The 21,964-nt window shown below is 46.5% G+C and overlaps 1 protein-coding gene across 34 annotated transcripts in view; it reads right to left on the reverse strand.

Annotated features, from left to right (window-relative positions):
* Positions 1-21,964, reverse strand: part of LOC138582666 (protocadherin gamma-C3-like) — a 1,158,828-nt gene that overhangs the window by 398,291 nt on the left and 738,573 nt on the right. The window contains exon 1 of one of the 34 annotated variants that reach the window (XM_069654157.1): positions 8,101-10,606. The exons of 32 other annotated variants lie outside the window; for them this stretch is intronic. In XM_069654157.1, coding sequence (XP_069510258.1) covers positions 8,101-10,521 — 2,421 coding nt within the window. In that variant the 5' untranslated portion in view covers positions 10,522-10,606. Of the gene's footprint in view, positions 1-1,625; positions 4,220-8,100; positions 10,607-21,964 lie in introns of those variants that run through there. One more of the 34 variants, XM_069654150.1, reaches the window with a different exon arrangement.

The following is a 21,964-nucleotide window of genomic DNA, read 5'->3' on the forward strand; positions in this document are numbered from 1 at the left end:
TTTCAGGAGCAGGGGGACTCTGAAACGGTGAGTTTTTTGCTTTTAAATCTGAGACCAGTTACTAGTGAGGCATTTGACATACGTCAAAACGAAATGGTAAATATCTGATAAATTGCAACACTTAAAAAACAGAGTGAAGTAAACAGCATACATCGACCACACACAACTCAAGGGCAGGTAATAAACATGTGCAAGTAACTTCATACGGTCCGGGAGGGCCACAGGAAGTGAAGTGATATACATATCAAGAGACAAAGTGTAATATGTCATTGCTAACACATGTGTATGCACAAAGACACGACCGCTCATGTGCAGTGTGGATATAATACAATAGGCTATTTGTCTAGTGGTGATGATACTCATACAACTGAATGCCACTAATGTCTACTCACATGTTCCACTAAATAAAAACACGGAATGAAAGATGACGCACGTTTAGTGCAACACTTTGAACTGGATCCCGCTGGAAGCAGGCGAGACAGCAGCTTCAGTGAACACTGAAACATAATGGATAGCTACATCTGACACTTTATAGTGCTTGTGGAGCACCCTTCCTCGTGACAAATCAACAAGATGTTGAGTGGGACACGTTCGGAGCGCAATTTTAATGCTTCAGAACAAGTTAGCTACTCGAGGTACTCTGGCATTTTCTCCATGGTATCAGTAATCCGTGGCTTGACGACCAAACGACAATGTTTACATACATTTAACTACATGCGTTTCATTACCAGGTGCTTTAGTCCCTCAGTGATGAAACAGTAACCTGGCAAAACTGCCTGGTGTGGACGGCTGGATGTTTACCCAGCAGTGATCCACTGCCCACGTGCTCCCAACTGATGAAGGATCAATTGACTTCTACAGGCTCTTTGCAGATCAAATCACTCACTGTGGAGAGTGGATCGCACAAGCCATTATTTGCCTTGGATAGCCGTGTACACTTGAATGTGATAGAATGAATACTGCTCTCGGGTGGGATGCAGCGGACCAACCATTCTTAAATCGGACTCTTCACCAATAGGTTTCCAAAAGAACCTTTATACCTTCTGCATCAAATGATGGACACGAGAAACAAAAGTCATTTCACAGGTACTTCTGCCAGTGACAGTTAAATAGGGTACTGCTAAAGCAGGCATGAGGAATGCGTCGGCACCACCTGGCCAATTATTGTCTCATCTCCATATTACTTTTAAACCAAAAATAAATAATAATGATAAAGTGGGCACTTTGAGGCATTGAGTTATATTAAAAGCCACTACTTTAGTTAAGAAAATGAATGAGTTGGCTCTTAGATTATTAATGGGCATTTTTAATAAAACACAATATGACAATTCAGTAAACTAGTACTGTCTGCTAGTGACAAAAGTGATGAAAAACATCAAACAAATTGGGTATGATGTACAATTTCGGACATACAAACAGCATATACACACACACACACACACACACACACACACCCAACACACACACACACTTTGTGACAATATCTAAGGGGCAACAGACACAACATCCAGCGTTAGTAAATGGTCAGGCAAGCCAATCAATACTGTTCTTGTCTTTGAATTGATTTAACAAATCTACAAGACAAACACATTCAGAAATCCTATGGAACTTTAAGCATGTCTCACCTGTTTCAAGACGTCAGCATCAAAAGTTGCACAGAGAGAGTCGCTTCCTAACCCAGAATCATTTACTGAGCACAGAATATCCGTTGAAACCTCCTGACTTGGCTTGAGAAAAGTGAACTCATTCTGCCCAGAGTTCAGGGCCACAGCGACCTCATAAGAGTAGGGCAGTGGCAGGGTGCCATTTTGGTAATTGGAGGTGAATCGTGGGTCAAGGTGTGGATAAAGGGCAGGATTTAAAGATTTGAGCGTTGTGTGTTCCTCGGGTTCTCGGCATTTGACAATCACCACAAGCATCAGAGATAAAATGAATAAAAACGAAATTAAAGCTAAAGCTACAACTAAGTAGACTTTTACATTAGATTGCTCTTCTGAGTCACGTGATTGGTTGCTCAGCTCAGGGAGCGCCTCCTGCATGTTTTCTGCCAACACCATGTTCAGGGTCACGGTGGCTGATAGAGGAGGCTGCCCGTTGTCCTTCACTAAGATGACCACTTTCTGCTTGAGAAGATCCTTCTCCAGGAAGGCTCTTGATGTCCTGATTTCTCCAGAGTGGAGTCCAATCTTAAAGAGAGGGGACTCTGAGGCATGAAGCAGGTGATAGGATAACCAGGCGTTGTGTCCAGAATCAGCATCCACGGCCACAACCTTTGTTATCAGGTAACCTGGATCAGAGGATGGAGGCACCATCTCAAACAGGACTGAGCCATCAGGCCCAAGCGCTGGGTAGAGGATTTCTGGAGGGTTATCATTCTGATCCACTATAAATACCTTCACAGTGACATTACTGCTGAGAGGAGGAGAGCCAGAGTCCTGAGCCTTCACCTGGAACTCAAACTCCCTGAGCTGCTCATAGTCATAGGAGCGCTGGGCGTAGATGACACCCGTCTGGGAGTTAATGGAGATGTAGGAGGACAGAAGCATGTCTCCCACGTGATTACTTATTGCGTAAGTGATATGAGAGTTTTGATTCAAGTCTAGATCAGTTGCAATCAGCTGGTATATTGAAGCACCTGGTGAATTGTTCTCTGTGACATATACCTGGTAAGACATCTTTTCAAAAGTTGGGGGGTGGTCATTTATGTCAGACAATTGCACTTGGATGGTTCTTCTCGTGGCTAGCGGAGCAGACCCCTTGTCTGTGGCTGTCACTGTGATATTGTACTCGGGGGCCGTCTCCCTGTCTAGGGTCCTTGCAGTCACAACCTTGTAATGTTTTCCATAGGATAATATTAATTTAAAGGGTATTTTTTCTTGAATGTAACAAACAACTTCACCATTAGCTCCTGAATCTTGGTCTTTAACATAGATAAGCGCCACCACTGTGCCCGATGGGGAGTTTTCTGGGAGTGGATTGGTCACGGATGTAATGGCTATCTCGGGAGCATTATCATTCTCATCAGTAACATCTATTATAACCCTACAACGAGAAACATGTCCCCCACCATCCTTTGCTTCAACTGCCATTTTGTAAGAATTGATCTTCTCAAAATCCAGAGGCACCTTGACCTTAATTTCGCCAGTCTCAGGGTCCAAGCTGAATGTATTCACGGCCTTGTCGGCTATGCTGCTGAAAGAGTAGGTGACCCTTGCATTGGAGCCTTCGTCGCTGTCTGTGGCTCTCACCTGCAGCACCAGTGAGTTATTTGCTGCTCCTTCACTGATGGCGGCTCTGTAGGTCTCTTGGGTGAACACTGGGAAGTTGTCATTGGCATCAAGCACCTTAATATTAATGTCCACGGTGCTGGACCTCACTGGATCTCCCACATCGTAGGCGGTCAGGATTAAATGGTGGTGACTTTCTTTTTCTCGGTCCAAGGCATTTTCCAGCACTAATTCCACAGATTTGTAGCCATCTTTTTGAACGTTTTCATTGAGGACAAAATGCGGGTTGGGGCTCACTTTGTAGGTCTGCAGGGCATTGATGCCAACATCCGGGTCTTGAGCATTCTCAAGAGAAATCCGGGCTCCTGGCAACGTGGACTCTGCGATTTCTAAATCAGCTGATTTTTCTAGAAATCTCGGAGTGTTGTCATTTATATCCTTGATGATGATTTCTACAGGGACAACATTCAGGGGGTTCTCCACGACAGCCTCCAGTTTTACTGCACAGCTGGGGGCCTCCCCACACATCTCCTCTCTGTCTATTCTCTCACTCACGTGCAGGGTCCCGGTGTCTGCATTTAAAGTGAAATATTGATTCTCAGCTGCAGAAACAACACGGAGTTTCCTGTCAGACAAATGCCTCGAGTTTATCCCCAAATCCTTGGCAAGGTTTCCTACAATGGACCCTCTCTTCATTTCTTCAGGAATTGAATATTGTATCTGTGCAGAAACAGCAGCACAGAGGCAGCAACACAACAAAGAAAGCAGCACTTGCCGTCTCCCCCTCAGCACAGCTCCTCCGTGATGCGCTCCCACTCCAGCCATGACCTGAGCTGCTCGCGTCTGTATTCAGCTCTGAGAAGTCCAGTCTTCCCAGATTATTCCAGTACTGACGAAAGAATAAAAGCAGTTATGAATCCCCGAAACCTGGACCTGGGAAATGAATCTGGGGGCTTCCTGCTAAAGCTGGACGATGCGGGAGTTCGCTCTGCTCGAGTCTCTGCTGTTCTCAAGAGTGAGTGTGCAGAGAGAATGCGGGAGGCGCCAGTGGCTCACCAGCGCAGGCTCCCTCCCTTTGTTGGGCAACAGCGACACCTTGTGGGTCACAGTGAAATTAGAAGCCACGCAGCACGAGCTCGCAGAAACAACTTCAAAACGTTCTTCATTAAAAATATGTACATGCAACAAATACGTAAGGTACCCCTGACTACTCATTTAAACAGCACGGAGGTAAAAAGGATTCCTTCGCGTATCAATAGGCGGAACACCTGAATCTAACACAGGGTTTATAAAAAAAGTATTTGTTCCTCTGCCCTTGCATGACATCAAATGCATTAAACTGAAATTAAGTAAATGAGAGCAGGGATCAATACGTCATGAAACACGGGAATTTGTGCTATAGGATCCAAAGTAGGTAAGGGGGTGGGGGGCATAGACCGTGACAGAGATGTAGAGTGGATGCTGTGGCGCAACTGTGTGATCATCAGTGGTGGCAGCTTGGGTAAACATGGCAAGAATTCCAAAAGGCAATTGGATTGGTGACTTTTTGAAGACTCGCTGATGATTTTGGGAGACTGAAAGTCTTACTGTACCAAGTAATTCTCCATTTTGAGTATTCTAGGGGATGGGAGTGTGGTAGAGGTAATTTCTATTGCAATGTATTCTGTGGCCCCTCCATTATCGGCTCAAAGCAGCAACGTTCATTGCGTGTGACCAGTGGTGGAAATGGAAAAAATGTGAAGGGGGATCCCACAAGAGGCGGGGTGGGTGCGGAGTTTAGAGGAGGGGCGGAGTTCCAAAGAGGCGGAGCTCAGAGGGGGCGGTGCTGGTAGTTGAACTCCGATCAAAGGATGTTCGAAATAGATTAAAAATGGCGTAATTTCTTTCATGGTTTGAAAAGTACACAAACCATAGTAAGATATGCACTTGTGTACATTACTATGGTTCATGGACTTTTCAAGCCATCGTTTCAAGACTACAAATACCAGAATCTATTTGGGAAAGGCAATGATCACTGCAGGCTCAATAATGTAATCTGCTCTGTGTGCTCCACAGAGCAGATTACATTACCCAGCCTTTGTGCTCTGTCACAGGGTCTTTGACCCTCAGCGAACCTGGGGGTTGTCCTCGGCAGGGGGGTATCCAGCATTGAAGAGTGGGGGGCAAGCTACGAAAAAAGTCCTGCTACTTTCCCCCCCAAATGATATTATATGGTATGGCATTTATAACACGCCTATACACAAGTGTTTCAAGGCACGACGAGGCAAGGGAGGGGGGAACAGAGGGAAGACAGAGACAATGGGCCTCATTCCGAGTATGGCGGTAAGGGATAGCGGCCACCGGTAACGAGACCGGTGGCGGTAATCCCTTACCGCCATACTCCGAGTTCCCTCTGCGCCCTCGCCCTTAACGCCTGCTTTGAGCAGGTGTTAAAGTCGAGGGCGCAAAGGGGCCTCCAAGCCAATAACGGTGACCGTAATGAACGGTCACCGTTATTTGCATCTTCCCCATTCCCATTGAGCCCTATGGGGGCTCATTTGGGAATGGGGAAGAGCCTTGGTGAATGGGGAATTACCGCCCCGCCAACCTTGGAATGGGGCGGTGATTCCGCCATCCACCAAGGCGCTGCCGTTCCGGGTACGGCGTCAACCAAGGCGTTAATAGCGCCATTGGTTAGCGCCGTACTTGGAATGAGGCCCAATGATCTTACTAGGCCAGGTGACATATAGATCGCGCAAGTGCAGGGGAAGGGAAAAAAGAGAATACTTGGGAGGCGCCATAAATGACTTTAGAATAAGTTGCCATCAGTAAGCCAAGTGGAAAATAACTTTGTGGTGCAACATATCTAAATTGCACTAATATTATATATGGAGCAACTCTATTGTCATTAGGCTTTTGTTTATAATAGCATGATACATTAATATAAGCTATGAAGTGAATCAGAATCACTTACAGAGCTGCAGATAAGACACATTGTGATTACATGATTTGCCCAGGATCACACACTTTGGTGAAACCGGGATGTGGACAATTTAAGCAAATAAGCACATCTTCCCAAGTTTAGTTGATGTACGTATTTATTATTTTGCTTTGCATTTCATGTGCTTAAATACAACTCTATTTGTAGCAATGCCTTAGAGGCAAACCACATTACATAATAAACCAGGGTTTCATAGTAAACTAATTATACACTATATACATTGTCATAGAAATAAGTTGAGCAATGCGAGTATGGCTTTCGTTTTACTCTCCCCCTCCTGCATTCAAAGTGAGCCTAACAAATGTCCCTTGGGTTTAAAAGCCATAGCCATTATTTCAAAAAGCATGCAAGATTATGCACCCTTATCACTCCCTCCCATTCACATTTGTAAAGACAAACGTCCCTGCTAATAGTCCCCCATACCTCCCGTCAGTGCCTAATGGCTCACACTGTAATGTTTTGTTGACAATGAGCAACGTGACAGCCCCTCGGCTGCCCGAAGCTCCTTGGGACATTGTCCTGGCAGTGGGACACCACTCTCGCTCACAAAGGGTAAGGTGTCCTGTTGCCAGAAAAATGAGCATGCTGGTCTGTAATTGCTCAGCACACAGCGGGACACCTTTACTGTTGGGCACCCTCATTGAGGTGCCCAATGGGGCAGGTGTCCCACTGACAAATGTCCCGCAGTTGCTCCCCCTCGGTATGTCACTGGGCCTCGGTGATGTAATGTGCTCTGTGCGAGCACACTGTGCATTCTCATAGAGCAGATTAGATCGTGTGCGAGCTCACTGTGCACTGTTGTTTGGCAGGGCTGGGGCAGAGGCAAGCCAGATCCTGAGATCCAGCTAGAGAACTGATGCCAGATCATGGATCCGGTGAGAGCCGGCCCATTAGCCGGCGCTGCAAGTAATACATTATAAAACACTAACATACCTATATGAAACCATAGAATAACCAGAAAAGAGTGCCCATAGGCCCACCCAGGTCTCCTAGGGTGTGGATGTCTGTGGCTCTTCGGTGCCCAAGCAGAGAGTATAAGTGTGTTGACTGTCTTTTCTGCAGTCTATTGTGTCAACACACCTACACCGACACAAACCAACAACTGCCAAGGAAGGACCTAAAGCCAGACCACCCCTGACACAAAGGCATATTCACTTCCTACTTTGAGGTGTCATAGAAGAAGCAGAACCCCTCTACCACAGGGACACAGCACTGACCAAACAACCTCTTCCGTCAGCAAAACTGTCAGTGCCAAGAAGCCAGAGAAATGGCGACTTGTGCTTTACGGATGGCACCTAATGGAACCAAACTATAACAACATACTATAGCACGCAAGCGACAATTAACAAGATTTGCCTCAGTTGCAGTTTGGGCAACTTTTAGCGAGATAATATTGACTTTAAACTGTGTGCTACTTGCGGTTTTTTTTTGCATTCCTGGTTTTCGAGTTCTCATTTTCAGTCAGCAGATGTTCCATCTTTCATTAGGAACTGTAACGCACGCCACCACCCTGTGCATGGTCTCCTTGCACTGAGATGGGGCCACACTCGGGACATAGACAAGGCAGCGGAAGAGGCACCCCGAGCGAGCAGGAGCCTGGGACCGACAATGATGAGGATCTGATTATTAATGCCAAGTGCTGCTCCCTTCTTCCCAGGACATCACAGGCAGTGGGAGTGGTTCAAAACATAGATAACATCAGTTAAATCAAAATAGTATAACAGGTATGGGGACGAGTTCTTTATACTTCTTTTTTCGTGCATTTAACATCAGCTGGGGTTCATTTTAAAGTATTCAAAAAGTGTGCACAGAGCGTAAATTCAACTTACAGTCACAGTCCATATGATAAGAAGCCAATGGGTCATGCATATACGACACAATACATACATTTACCTGAGTAAAGAGCTGGTCTTCCTTCCCGGGACCTAAAAAATCTTCAATGAGGAGAGGTCTTTGTTTCTCAGAAATGTTGTTTTCTGTAATGGTGTCTGAATGGCTTGAAATTGGGAACTTAAAGTTGCTCGTTCCCGAGTATGTTGTTAAGCAGGCATCATGAGAATATGTCTGTAGAAAAGCTCTGACCCCATCGACCCCCAAAAACTGAGAGGCGGGAAGTGAATGGAAATTAACCCCTGATGACTCAGAGAGCTGGGACTCCCTCCAATGATGAAGCCTGATGGCCACAAGCAGAATGATCAGGAAAAGGAACAAGAAGGAAACAACAGCAACAGCGATCACCAGATACAGCGTGAGGTCCGACTCCATGTCTGTGGGAGCTGAAGGGTTACTGACGTCATGAAGCATTTCCGGCATACTGTCAGCCATCACTATGGTGACTGTCACTGAGGAAGAGAGAGAAGGCTGCCCATTGTCCCTCACTGACACCACCAGATAGTGTTTAATGGCGTCTTTCTCCATAATAGGGCGGCCGGTCCTGATTTCCCCAGTGTGGAGACCTACAGTAAACAGGCCCTGGTCTGTGGCCCTCAGCAGCTGGTAGAAGAGCCAGGCATTCTGCCCAGAGTCCCCATCAACAGCCACCACCTTAGTGATCAGATACCCCGGCTCAGAGGAGCGAGGAGCCATCTCCACCCCAGAGGAGCCATCCGTGGCGGCTGAGGGGTATAATATTTCAGGGGTGTTGTCATTCTGATCCAGTATAAAGAATGTCACAGTGACATTACTCGCCAGAGCTGGAGAGCCGCCATCTTGGGCCTTCACTTGGATCTGGAAGTCTCTGAACTTTTCAAAGTCGAAGGACTGAAGTGCATAGATAACGCCAGATTCAGAATTAATGGAGATGTAGGAAGACAATGGCACATCCCCAATGTGTCCATCAACGATGGAGTAACTGATCCTGGCATTCTTGCCCCAATCCAAGTCTGTTGCCTTGGCAGTGAAAATGGAAGTGCCTTGAGGTATATTTTCCTTGATGTGGGCGCTGTACAACAATTTACCAAAGACTGGTGGGTTGTCGTTTTCATCTGTAATCTGAAGGATGATGGTTTCGTTTTTAGACAGTGGGGGAGTTCCTCTGTCTGTGGCGGTAATTGTTATGTTATATTGTGAGACCGTCTCCCTGTCCAAAATCCCGTCAGTTACTAAACTGTAATAACTCCCAAGTGAATTCCGTAATTGGAAGGGAAGCTGAGAAGCGATGGAACATGTCACCTTCCCATGCTCTCCCTCGTCCCTGTCGAATACCTCTAAAAATGCAATGACTGTGCCCAGTGGGCTACTCTCTGAAATGTGTTTGACCACAGCCGACATTAAAATCTCTGGTCTGTTATCGTTCACGTTAATGACCTCTATTACAACTTTGCAGAGTGATGACAGACTCCCATCACTCCCCAGAACTTCAAATTCATATAATTGCGATTCTTCAAAATCAAGATTTTCAATTACAAATATTTCCCCAGTCTGGGAATCCAGTTTGAACTTTTGCAAAATATTTTCCTTCAGCTTGTTAAAGGAATAGGTTACTTGGGAGTTTGTGCCCTGGTCAATATCAGTAGCTCTGATGGTCCCAATAACAGATCCCATGGGAGAGTTTTCATTTACCCGGATCTTATAAATAGACTGATTGAAAACGGGGGCATTATCATTGAAATCCAAGACATTGATCTGTACCCGCACTGTCCCCGACCTGACCGGGTCCCCCCCATCAGTGGCTGTGAGGATTAAGCTGTGCACTTCCTGCTCCTCCCGGTCCAGGGATTTCTCCAGCACCAGCTCTGCAGATTTTGTCCCGTCAGTCCTTTGTTTCACACCCAGTGTGAAGTGCTTATTTGCACTGAGCTGGTAGCTCTGAAGAGAATTCTCTCCCACATCTGCATCGTGTGCCTCGGGAAGAGCAAATCGTGCTCCTGGCGCTGTGTTTTCATTTATGGGTAACACTATTTCATCAGTGATGAACGTGGGTGAATTGTCATTAATATCGTTAATTTGTAATTCCAATGCATAGACTTTTATAATGCTCTCAGAAATAATCTCTACGCCGATTAGGCACGTTAGAGTCTGTCCACAGATAGTTTCTCTATCAATCCGTTCACTGGTGTATAAGCGCCCGGTATTTGCATTGAAGGTAAAATACTGCCTCCTACCTCTGGACACGATGCGGGCTCCCCCTTCTGATAACTCCTGGGGGTCCATCCCCACATCCAGAGCCACGTTTCCCACAAAAGAGCCTTTCTTCATTTCCTCGGGAATGGAATAACGGAGCTGCCCAGAAGCGGCTCCCCAGACTGTCAGCATTGCAGCGACGAGCAGCAGAGGGGCTCGGGGGTCGCAGCCTCTCGGTGTCCCAGACATCATGGGAGGGAAGTCCTGGTTTATCAAGCCGCAATAGAAGGCTTCAGCTGTCAGCGGGACTGAACAAAGGGGTTACTTCACTGAAGCTCAGGCAGAGTGCACTCACATTTCCACCCAACCTCTCAGTGCTTCTGATGTGTTTGTACCACGTGGTTTGTAAGCCGCTTCCTGTGTTTTCCTCTCGCATTGGTGGACAGCGCCTCCCGGTGCCCCAACCAATAACTGCAGCAGCCGAAACACAGGTGAATGCATGCTGATCACGTCACCATTTCCCTTATATTTCCTTGTTTGTTGGCATCTCCACTCCAATAAAAAATCAGAAGTAGCATCCATGGGACAATTGCGTCATCTTATTTAGGAACACTACTCGTATTTGTGGTACAGGTGATTTAAATGGTGCGTGTTTTAAACACAAAACTATTCACAATAAAAAAATGGTGCAATTCATCAGTAGGGACGTTGGTGACGCACAGATATCATTTATGGAACACCTCAGCACCCCTTACGAGAAGTAACCTTCATTGCCATGAGGTTAGGCAGCAAGTTTCTCCTGCTTGTCGATTAGTCAAACTAGGGAAAGATCTTAAAAGGGTATGTGATGGACATATTTTTTGTAAGGAAACACAAATTGCCAGATTCACAAAACATTTATGCGCTCAAGTAATGGGAAGCACTAACTCATCGTCTTCTCGTATTGGGTCAGAAGTAATGTTTCCTTTCCTGTGCTCAAGTGCACAAAGCAAGAGTTGGAAGGGTGGGTTTGCATGCATGTCAGAAGTGCACCTTGCGTCGTAAACAAGATGCACTGTGACATACATGAAAAGGGAAAGGATCCCGGCATCCGCTTCCATCGGGAGCAGGGGGAAGCGCAATGCATGAAAGGGTTATTCCGGACCCTCTTATGCATTGTGAAAGGGGGAGAGCAGTGCTATGAACCTCGGGTGACAATCTTGGACTTCTATTCTTCAAATAGTGCTAGAAAGGCTTCACTATTTTTTCACTCATTTTACAATATCAGGTTTTGTTTTGGACCCTCAGTGTGAAATGAACTCTCAGCACCAACATGGTTGGTAGAAGCATATCACCCGACACTTATGTATGCACGAGAGCTTGCCAGCACATCACTTGCCCTGGCACATAGCCCCTGGCAAATGCACGTCACCTTTGCGAATAAAGTCTCTGTTGTACTTCTTAGGATCCACCATCATGTGCCCCATTCTTTGCTCGATTATCTGTGAATGTGTGCAAGGTGTACACTTCAGCAACTCACAGTGCAATTATCCCAGTGCCTTAAGAGTACACGTGTTGTCAGATAGAGGTGTTTGTTGCTGTGTCCTGGACAGACTTCACTCCATGAACTATTAATTGGAATTGGGGTTTTCTTTATCAATCTCCGGAAAATGCCGGTCTCTGACATGCATTGGGAAGGATCAGGGGCCTGGCTCATAGAGGCTAGTTCAGCTTTCTACTGAATACGCGTCACAGTATTCATTTACTGCATTAACTGTCCATTGAGCTTGGCTACTTATTCTGGTACCTTAACTTGTTAGCGTTAGGAAAGGATCTTTGGTGTAATACTCTACAGTCACCATTCAGGACACGCAGAGGAGTGGAACTGAGCTGCAGGGATTAGTACAGATTATTCCCCATCGTTGACAGCCATCCTTTCCCTCAATTCCCATTTCGTAACAGTTTTGACTTCTGCAAATCGAGAAGCTGCCCGACTCTTTATGGGTCCAAACTGCAGGCATTCAGATCATCGTGATACCTGGTGCTCTGAAAGGAAACCTGAGATCAGCCATTAGCATGACGCTTATGACCGCCACAACCCAGAGACACCTTGGGATGACATAAGAGGCAAGTGGAGCCAGAGGTTTGGTAAGAGACCTTTATTCCTATAGCTAGCCTTCCATCTCCAGTGACAAGAAACTGTGGGAGAGAAGGTGCTACAAAATGGATGTTCTAGAGAAAGAAGTCACATCACAGGACCAGATAGACCATTTTCGGCTAAATTCCAAAACTATGAACGGACCCTCTGACTTCCCGCAGAACGGTGGAGGACCAGAGGTTCAGGAAGCTGGTTAACACTCCACTTTTTGAATAAACCTTAACACTCAACGAGGTAACGCAATGGCGCCTCTGGTTATAGACTCTGTCAAAATTGGAACACGCCAGTGCATTGTCTCATCTGAACATACCCTGGAAAGTGCTTTAGTAAGGCACTCTCCTGTATGCACTCGGATAACCAGGAAAGCGCCTCGGCACAGCAAATAGATAGTGCCCTCTCTGAAGACTATTTCCCTGCTCCCTACCCCAGACCCTGCCTTCCCTTTATAACCTTACCCAGGCTCTTTGAAGCAAGGGTCTGCTATAAGGGCCCAGCAATCGACAAAGTCAATACATTACGTCGGGTCATCTTTGCACTGGGACCTTCATCAGTGTCTGTGGCTTACAGACACGCGTGGTTTCCTGCTGCTTCACTAGTGCCGGCCCTGCTGATTTCTCGACTAAACCCTGAGAAAGGATCATTGGTACCAAGCACGAACATGGCGGGATCTGATCAGATCAGATCTCCCGTTCTCCTACACAGCACTGCTTCTGTTGACAGCAATAACCCACTCAGGTGGGTGGAACCTGGGCATTCTTTTGAGCACATGCATTGTCTTTTTTACTCAGATCCAGTCTTCCAACATCAAAGGAAGAGCCTTCACCGACTTGCGATGGACGTGGTGTTGCTTGCATGTCCTAGGTTCATTTCTCACTTTCTCGAGTACATACTCCATGGCCACATCCCTTGCCTCATCTTTGCTCAACACAGACAGTATAGGCGACTGCAGAGTTGCCTGCCCCTCAAGATGGCAAGTGGGTCAATGCCGGAGCTGGCCTCTTTGAGCACCTCCTTCCATGCCAGGGAACTGGCCATGACAAGCTGTACGCACCCCTTCAGGAAGCAGTTCATGTGCTTGTCTAATCCCGTTCCTGCAGGATGGTACAAGGCAGTGTGTTGATTAGTGGCGTGGTGGACCTTTAATGGACCTCTCTTCTGATACCAATTGTACTCCTTTGTCACTGTTTATTTCTTCTGGGATCCCCTACTGGTCAAAAATGGAGCTGAGGAACAAGACACACATTTTTGTGCACATCCCTCCAGTGACCTCTCCCCATTCTCTCCCCATTCCCCCCATTTCGAGGTATTGTCCATTAATGCCAGGGTGTACACCTTTCCTCATGGGGTTGTCAGCTGCAGCCCCCAAGGCTATGAGTGAGATGGCAGACATGTTTCACGGCAAGGCAAGTACATCCCTCTCCAAAGTATAGCTCCCAGAAGCAGCATACTCTAAGTGCAGGTGCTGCCCCGAGTGACTCCCAGCATTGGGCCTTAAGCGCGGGCACAAGGAACACTACATGCTTGGGCCAAGAAAGCAAGTTGTTACAAGGGACTGCTGTCCAGTGGCATAAAGGTAATTGGGTCAGTAAGCAGAACTGACAAATGCCCCTACTTCATTTGCAACAATGGCATAGCGCTATAAACCCTATGTCATTTGTGGGACTGTATGGCAACGGCGGGAACGTGGAGAAGAATGGCAGGACAACCCCGGAGTGACCTGGAGGTCGGGTGGTGGAACAATATGAGAGTGGGTGGTAGCCCTGCACCCCACAGCACTTTGCCAAAAAGGATGATGCATGGAACGCTTCATCATCCAGATAACAGACATGCTGCGTGCAGCTCTATTCAGTGCTGCGCAGGGGAGCGTGCACAACAATGCTCTCAGCACGGGAAGGGAAAGTGGCAGCACTCTGCCAGGACAGGCGTCCTAAGTGCTCCAATTCCTCAGGGAACAGGGGGAGTAAGAGGCAAAGGTTGGCAATCCTCATTAATGTGCTAGTTGGCTTTTATATGGGCATTTCAACGCAGAGCGGGTCCAAAAAAGGGTGCCTGACCCGTGGGTGGTAGTGTGACATGTATATTTTTCTAAATTGGGAAAGCCGGTGTTTCAGCTTCACCTCTTCAAGCGTGGGTGTTCAGACTCATTTCTTCCATAAAAATGCCCATCATAGCAACTGGGGGGTTGCAATGCCGCCTCTATCCAAGCCGCTGTGAACTGAGGCAACAAGCTACATCTAGAAACGAATGCCTGACCTTGGGCGCCCTTCTGGGCCTGCAGATTAATACATTGGTAGCACAGCAGAGTAGGGCTCAAGTATCAGGGGCTGGAAGGGTTTGCTTAGCCAAAGGATTTATGTGGTGGGTTAGTTGGGTTTCAGGTCAGGCTACGCGTAGGTTGGGTTTGGTGTTAGATCCGCCTCTCAGATTCCTCTTTTGGGTTCTAGATGTTGCAAAGCTGTAGTCACGTTTGAGTGAGAGAATTCTAAGTAAACATGTTGTGGCTTCTGCGGGTAATGTTTTGTTTCCTGCACCTGTGTGCAGGCAGGGATACCAAGGGTTCTTTCAGATGCAGGTGTTAGGAATAGGCCGCGGGGACAATGTAAGCTCGTGTCTTCTCATCAGATACTTCTTGCGTAGTCTGGGCTTTAAATACAGCTTCTAGTAAGCTACCATTGGATCCATTTGTGTTCCCAAGTTACATGTTTGGGTATCTTAGGTCTTGTACTGCTTCAGGCGGGTACCATCAGGGTCTTGTAGAGTCTGGTGGCCCACATGCATGCCCGGGATGCAGAGCCGGCCTTGGGGGAGGGGCGAGCTGGGCGATCGCCCGGGGCGCCACACCCCCAGGGCGCCTTTTGCCCCTGCCACGCCAGCTCGGGGGTGTCTTTCAAGGGCTCCCCCGAGCTGGCGTGGTGGCAGAAGGCGTGGCAGGCGCCTCATTGTCATTGAATGAACCCGCGATGGCGGGCTCATTCAATGATAATGGGGTGCTAACGGCACCTATTTAACCTTCTTGCAGGAGCGAGGAGGTTAAAAAAAAAAGTTGCCCATCCTGGTGCCACCCCCTTCCGCCCTGCACCCTGTTAACCAGGGGGGCGCGGTGGGCGAGGGGGGGCGCCAGTTCGCCCAGGGCGCTGCTGTCCTTAAGGCTGGCGCTGCCGGAATGCATGCAGGGTGCACACGTGTGCTGCCTATCCCATTATACGTGCGGGCCCGTCCAGTGGCGTGTGTGCCTGGTGACCTGGGTGTTTGTGTGTGCAGCGTGACACAGGTGAGTGTGTGTGCATGGTTGAATGGAACTTGTAGTTAGTTCCAGGTGGACGGATGTTACCTGGTAGTGGGGGAGGTGCAGCAGTTTGGTTTGTCTTAATGGCAAGTGGAAGGCTACATATGATGAAACACATTGCATCTCACTGGATGATAGACTTTAATATTGGAAGCATTCAAATTATTCTCCACAACAGCAGTGAGCTGGTACTAGCTTTGAGCTAATGTTTACCAATTTCTGGTCTCCTTGTACATACTTAAAATAGTTGAGCTGGAGGAAACTTAAAAGGTTTATCACTTTCCTCCGTTTTAACATTCTGCCCACAATTGACTATATTGGGGGTTGGACTAACAGGAAATGCCACCTGTGCCTAGGAGAAATCGAAACCAGTCGTCACATTGCGACCTCATGCAACGTGCTAGGCCGGCACGGTGTTAAGGGGTATAACGATATGACACACAAAGGTGATTTTGCCACGGAGCAATTCTAGAACACGATTTGTGGTGCTGAGTCCTAACATCTGGAGAATTGCAAAAGAACTGCTGTTCCAACCTTGTGATGCATGCTCGCACATTGCACTCTATTTGACTTTCGGTACTGCATCTAGATGAATATCAGACAGTTCATAGCAATTGTTTGTTTTAGTCCTTTTTACGAAAATGAACATATATTTTTATATGTATGTTGGAGTTTAAATAATAGGGATATTGGGAAACAAGTTTTTCTACATGTGACGACATTCGTGCTAATGCATTTGTATGGGAATTTCTTTTCTTATGTTTAGTGCAAAAGGTTGCATTTTTTAACCAAACGCACTTAATAAAAAATAAATAAAACGTTGTGTTCTGAACAAATAAATTTCATCCATCCCACTAATTTAAAAATGGGGATGCACCCCCTAATTCTTGAGGTCTCCATAGAGATTGTTCTTTGATTGCGTCATCCCATCTATGACCAAACACACATTAAACCCGCAGATAGAGTTAGTAAATTACTGCAGGTTTAATTTGTGCGGTGAAAATGGTATCGGGACGCAGGGGGTCTGGGCCGTGCAGGATGGTCATAGTCAGCCGACCTGGGGTAATGGACAGACCTAACCAAGGGCTGTAACCGAGGGCAGCTGCCCAATACCAGCCGGCACTGCCCAGAAACGTAGACAAAATCACCATTAGTACCCTTGTTGCAGACGATTGTGGTGTTAACAAAATGAAAATTAAAGACGGAAGAGATTACCAGTTGGCCAACAGCGTTGGTGGCAGAAGGTACGCCGTGGACATTTTAGCAACACAATGTAGTCACCATGAAAGCGGCTAAGGCACAGCGAGAAGATGAGGGAGTAGGAAGAGAGACCAAATAACAGGGAAAGGACAGCTGTGGGGGAAGAGACACGGACAAGAGAAGGGAAATGAGGGCAGGGGATCAGGGAGCAGAGAGAAGACTGGCAGTCTAAGGTGGGCAAGAAAGAGTGGGATGAGTGAGTAAGGAGAAAGAGACTCTCGGCTAGCAGTGACATGCGTCAGTGAGGGGGACACAGGCCAAATAGAGTCATCAGTAAGAGAAGTGTAGGGTGAGTGATGAGGAATCATGGTGAGCTGGTAACGAGATGGACACAGGAGCAAACCACACCATTAAGGCTGCCCTGGTAGGTGGTGATCCAAGGTGAAATGATGGGTGGATAGATCTCGGGGAAGAAGGGTTTTCCACAGCAGTTAAACCCCACGCTCCCATGCATTTGGTTTGGCCACAGCACACAATACATGTGATAACAATACCATAGTCCAAGGCTACTTACTAAATAGACACGCTAGAGGCACATACAACACACTGTCATTCAAACAAAAGGGCACCGTTGGCTGTTCAGGTGCCACACCGTATTTCTAAACATGATACAATTTCTCTCATTAGTCCTTCGCCCCAGTCATCTTGCATACAACAAGGTGCACCCGATCTAAAACTGGGCAAATTCATTGACAATGACCTCTCATTTATTCCAAAGCTCATCTTTCTAGCTAAGATGGACCTTTCCACCTAAAAAGCATTCTTCCCACGTGGTTCCAAAAAGAGTACCCACAATCAGTACTCATGCTCAGTGGACAGGCCGATACCTCTTATATTCCTATCCTCCCCAGAATAAGCACGCTTACATTCATTGCATCACTACATGACAGAGCATGGAGGGTCATGCCACATTGCAGTCTAATGTTCATGACACTTGGCTTCCTCCCCTGGCCTGGATCAGGACAATGTGCTAATTCCCAGACAAACCAGCAGTTCTAAGAGCCCCTGGCTGGCTGCTATCGAAATTCCAATAGCCTCATACAACGTATCATGTGAGAGGACATGTAGACTATCACTGTGCCAGAGTAATCTAACTGTTACCAATTAAAAGTCACACTGCAACAGGAAACGTTGGCAACCATAAAGCTGACAATGTAAACAAATGGTTATGAAATGTACATTATTTATTTCTTGGTGCTTTGTAAGGCACTGCAGCCAAGCATGATTTACATGCAGATGCCCATTGCATTGTGAATAACAGCTAATGGGCGCTGCAGCAGCAATGATGATGAGCCCATTGGAGTTGTTTATCTGCAAACCTTTGCATCACCCACCTATAAATCATCTTGGGTAAACGAGTAAACCATTGCTTCATTTGCAAAGCACTGTCTGCAATGAGATTAAGCCATACGCCCCCTGCATTACTCGCTTACTCAAATTTATTAAACAAATAGATCATTTGGTGTTAGTACCGTAATATTTCTAATTCTTTGTCTTTCTGTGTCTTCAAATCCCTGGAGTTGAATGACCTAAATAATCTGGACAGCCTCCGAGGGCCCATCCAGATCATGCCCAGGATCAATGTATCTGCCAGCCCTGGCACTAGAAATTATGATTGCAAACATATGTCTCTCAACAAGACCCAAGACTTCCTCTGCATTAAACAAGGTATAATCACGGCACTCCTAAATAAACCCAGAGCTGAAACACGATCCTGTAAATAAGAGCCAGTATCTAATACTGATTAGTACCCGGCAGAGGGGGTGACAGCCTCCCAGCCAATTAGGAGGCTCGGAATGGGGGAATCACCACATGGTAATCCCGCCCGCTCCAAGCCTCCTCAAGGATGGATGCTGCCATCTTCCCCCACCAGGGATTCAGGTAAGTGTCCTGCTCCCCTCCCCCTCCAGATTCCCCTTTCCTCCACTGCCCTGCTTTTTTCCCCCGCTCCAGATCTGGGACAGGCCTCCATGGAAAGAAAGAAGGGACTATGTGTAGTCCCTTCTTCCTTTCCATGGCGCCCATTTTGTTTGTTTACTGTTTTTATTTTCAATGGTCGCCATGGAAAGAGAAAACGGACTACGTTTTCCCTCCCCCCGCTGGCCATATTTTTTTCTTCTTTTTATGGAATGCAGGAGCATTTCACAAAGGAAGAAACAAGCTTTTACTACCCCCGTCCAACGGGCTGGAGTACTAATAGCAATAATCCTCTCGGGTGGGGGGGCATTACCAATTCAGGTAATGCTCTGTGCATTACCTGACTCGGTAATGCCCCCCCTGGCTCGGGATTATTGCTTAAATAGGGACAATGCAGAGGACACATCTGAAATAACACAACCAGGAGCACTACTCTCAATCACGCTTAGGCCCGGAGAGGAACCAAAACTACACAACGAACATGTGAAGAGCACTGAGTAGATCCCTTTGCCTTAAAGCCTTTGTTTCCCATGGGACAGCAGACCACGCTACCCTGATTACTTAACCGGTGGATGGGAATGACTGGATCCTTCTGGAATGGATCCAATAATTCCTCAGCAGTTGCAGTGAAAATATAAGGAAGGGAGAGGCCACATTCCGCACTTAAAAAGTCTCCCACAGAAAGCCCCTGTGGAAGCCGCTCTCCAACCTTCTCTTTAACATTCACATATTTCCATCGGCATAAATAATAAAAACGACTGATTCAGGATTTTCAGTCATATGCAGATGACACACCATTTCATCGAGACCTGAAAAAGGAAGGTGGCCACACCCTTTCAATGAGTTGCCTGGATCAGCCCTACAATGCTGCATGTCCTGTCAATGGTTATTACCCCCTTCACATGGCTTCCCACCTTCAGAAAAGACTCAACCCTAACACAAAAGGTCAAAACCTGAGCTGCTACATTTAATTCAAGTCGTCTGCTTCTCTGTGTCACTTCACTAGTAACCTAGTAAGATAGTTCAGCCTGCAGGACACAGGTTCAAATCCCAACATTGCCAAAACAGCCCTATATCTTTCATTGGCTGATGAAGTGAGTACCATGAAACACTGAGTAATAGCAACACCAATAACTACACACTCGGAACAGGGGGATCCGGCACAATATACTGTATAGAATCATGATATTGAAAATGGCCAACGAGAGCTATCCATGCTTTGCAGAGTCCTTACGCTGCTATAGGGTAAGTGCTGGGTTGTGCTACCCAGACACTAGGTCATTTAGACTAATTCAGAGAGACACCACCTAAACATACAAATGGGAGTCCAAAAGCAAGCAGCCACGCTGTCCCTGAGCTTGAAAACCTGAAGCTACATCAAAGCCACAAATCATCTCACCAAAGGCTGCCTGTAGCGTTGAGGATCAAGCTTAACATCATGTATAACAGGCATGAGTCATTCTGAGAGTTGACCGCAGATTAAATCCTAAACTAGCCCTGCTCTATGCCTCAGCCAGGACCCTGCAGCTCAGCACCTCAGAGGTTCAAATGTCAAACACAGGGGTGTAAAACCCTGGGGGAACAAACCCAAAAACTTTAGACCTCTACTTACATTTTCCTGAAAATACCAAAATGAATCTCAAGAGGTGATCTACCTGGGGCCTTTTAAAGAACACTACATTAATGAGAACTGCTAAACGAATGTTCAGCAAAGCAAAGGGGCGCACATTATACACAAGCTAGAACTAAAAATGTACGCATGTCCTACACTGCTTATCTGAGATGTGTGCATGTCAAATATTCAGCTCGTTTTCATGATCCGGTGAATTCTGAGCCAGAGAGTGTTTGGCTTTTTAAATCTTACACCAGTTACATGGGAGGTATCTGACCTACCTTGAAACTAAAGGGTAAACAGCTGGTACAATTTTACACTGAAATGGCAAAGTGGAGTTCTAACATAGATCGACAACACATATATGAAGGGTTGATAAGTGAAATCTCCAAGCAGCTCCATACATTCAGCCAGCACCATAGGGAGAGAGAAAGTGAATCCATGTGCACATGTGTTGGTGTGCATGTTCAGGACCACTCACAATATTTGCTGTATGCATACACTGCACAAATCAGTTTCTCCAATGGTCATGGGGACAGGTAGCAATGATAATGATATGCATAAGATTACACATGTTTACTCACATGACACTTGTTTAGTGCAATTGAATCCCATTAGATGCTTGTGAACTGAAGGAGAGCTGATAATACAGAAGACTTTAGAAAATGACTAATTGAACTCTGCAAGGTATTTAATAAAAGAAATAGGATATGACTGATTACATTGAGGATACAACTAATGCGTTTTATAGATGGCCCTTCGGAACACCAATACTTGTCATTAAAAAGTCAACAACATGTTGTGTATCAAACGTTTCAGACCACCTTGTACTTCGGGTACTTGTATTTCAATTACCTCTTGTACGTGACGCCAATAATGTATGGCTTGATGACCAGAAGACAAAGACTCGAGCAAATCAAATATGTATTTCATCAATACGATGTTTTGTAGTGAGCGGCCCATCCTATCCCCACCCCCTCGGTTGGAAGGCAGGCCGTCAAGCCGGCTGTGCACTACTACCCACATGCTTCCAACTTAGGGACAAGTCAGGGAATTCCACAGGCTGATTGCAAATTCAATCACACACATTGGGAACCTGATCACATCAGCATTATTTCCGAAGCCCGGCTTAACAGCTGGAGAGATCTTGCCAGCGTGCCTTGAATGTGCTGTAGTGGATCCAGCTCTCAGTTGGAATGCACTGGACCGAGCACTCGCGAGTGGGACTCTTCGCCCGAAGCCTGATAAAATATGGCCGAGCTGGCCCACACCTCATGCCAGCGGGACTGCTCCCAGCAACTGTTTAATGGGATTCTAAAGGCATCAGGAATGGGTGGGAACCACTGGGCCAATTGTCTCATCTCCATCTTACCTTTTCTTTTTTAAAGAGATAAAACGAGGACATTCCAGGCACTGATTTGTATTGACTTATATGGACCAGTTAATAAAGTAAGGAGGTACCGCCTAGAATATTATCAGGGGC

The sequence above is a fragment of the Ambystoma mexicanum genome, chromosome 3q, assembly GCF_040938575.1.
Source record: "Ambystoma mexicanum isolate Mex_15411 chromosome 3q, UKY_AmexF1_1, whole genome shotgun sequence".
Lineage (NCBI taxonomy): Eukaryota > Metazoa > Chordata > Amphibia > Caudata > Ambystomatidae > Ambystoma > Ambystoma mexicanum.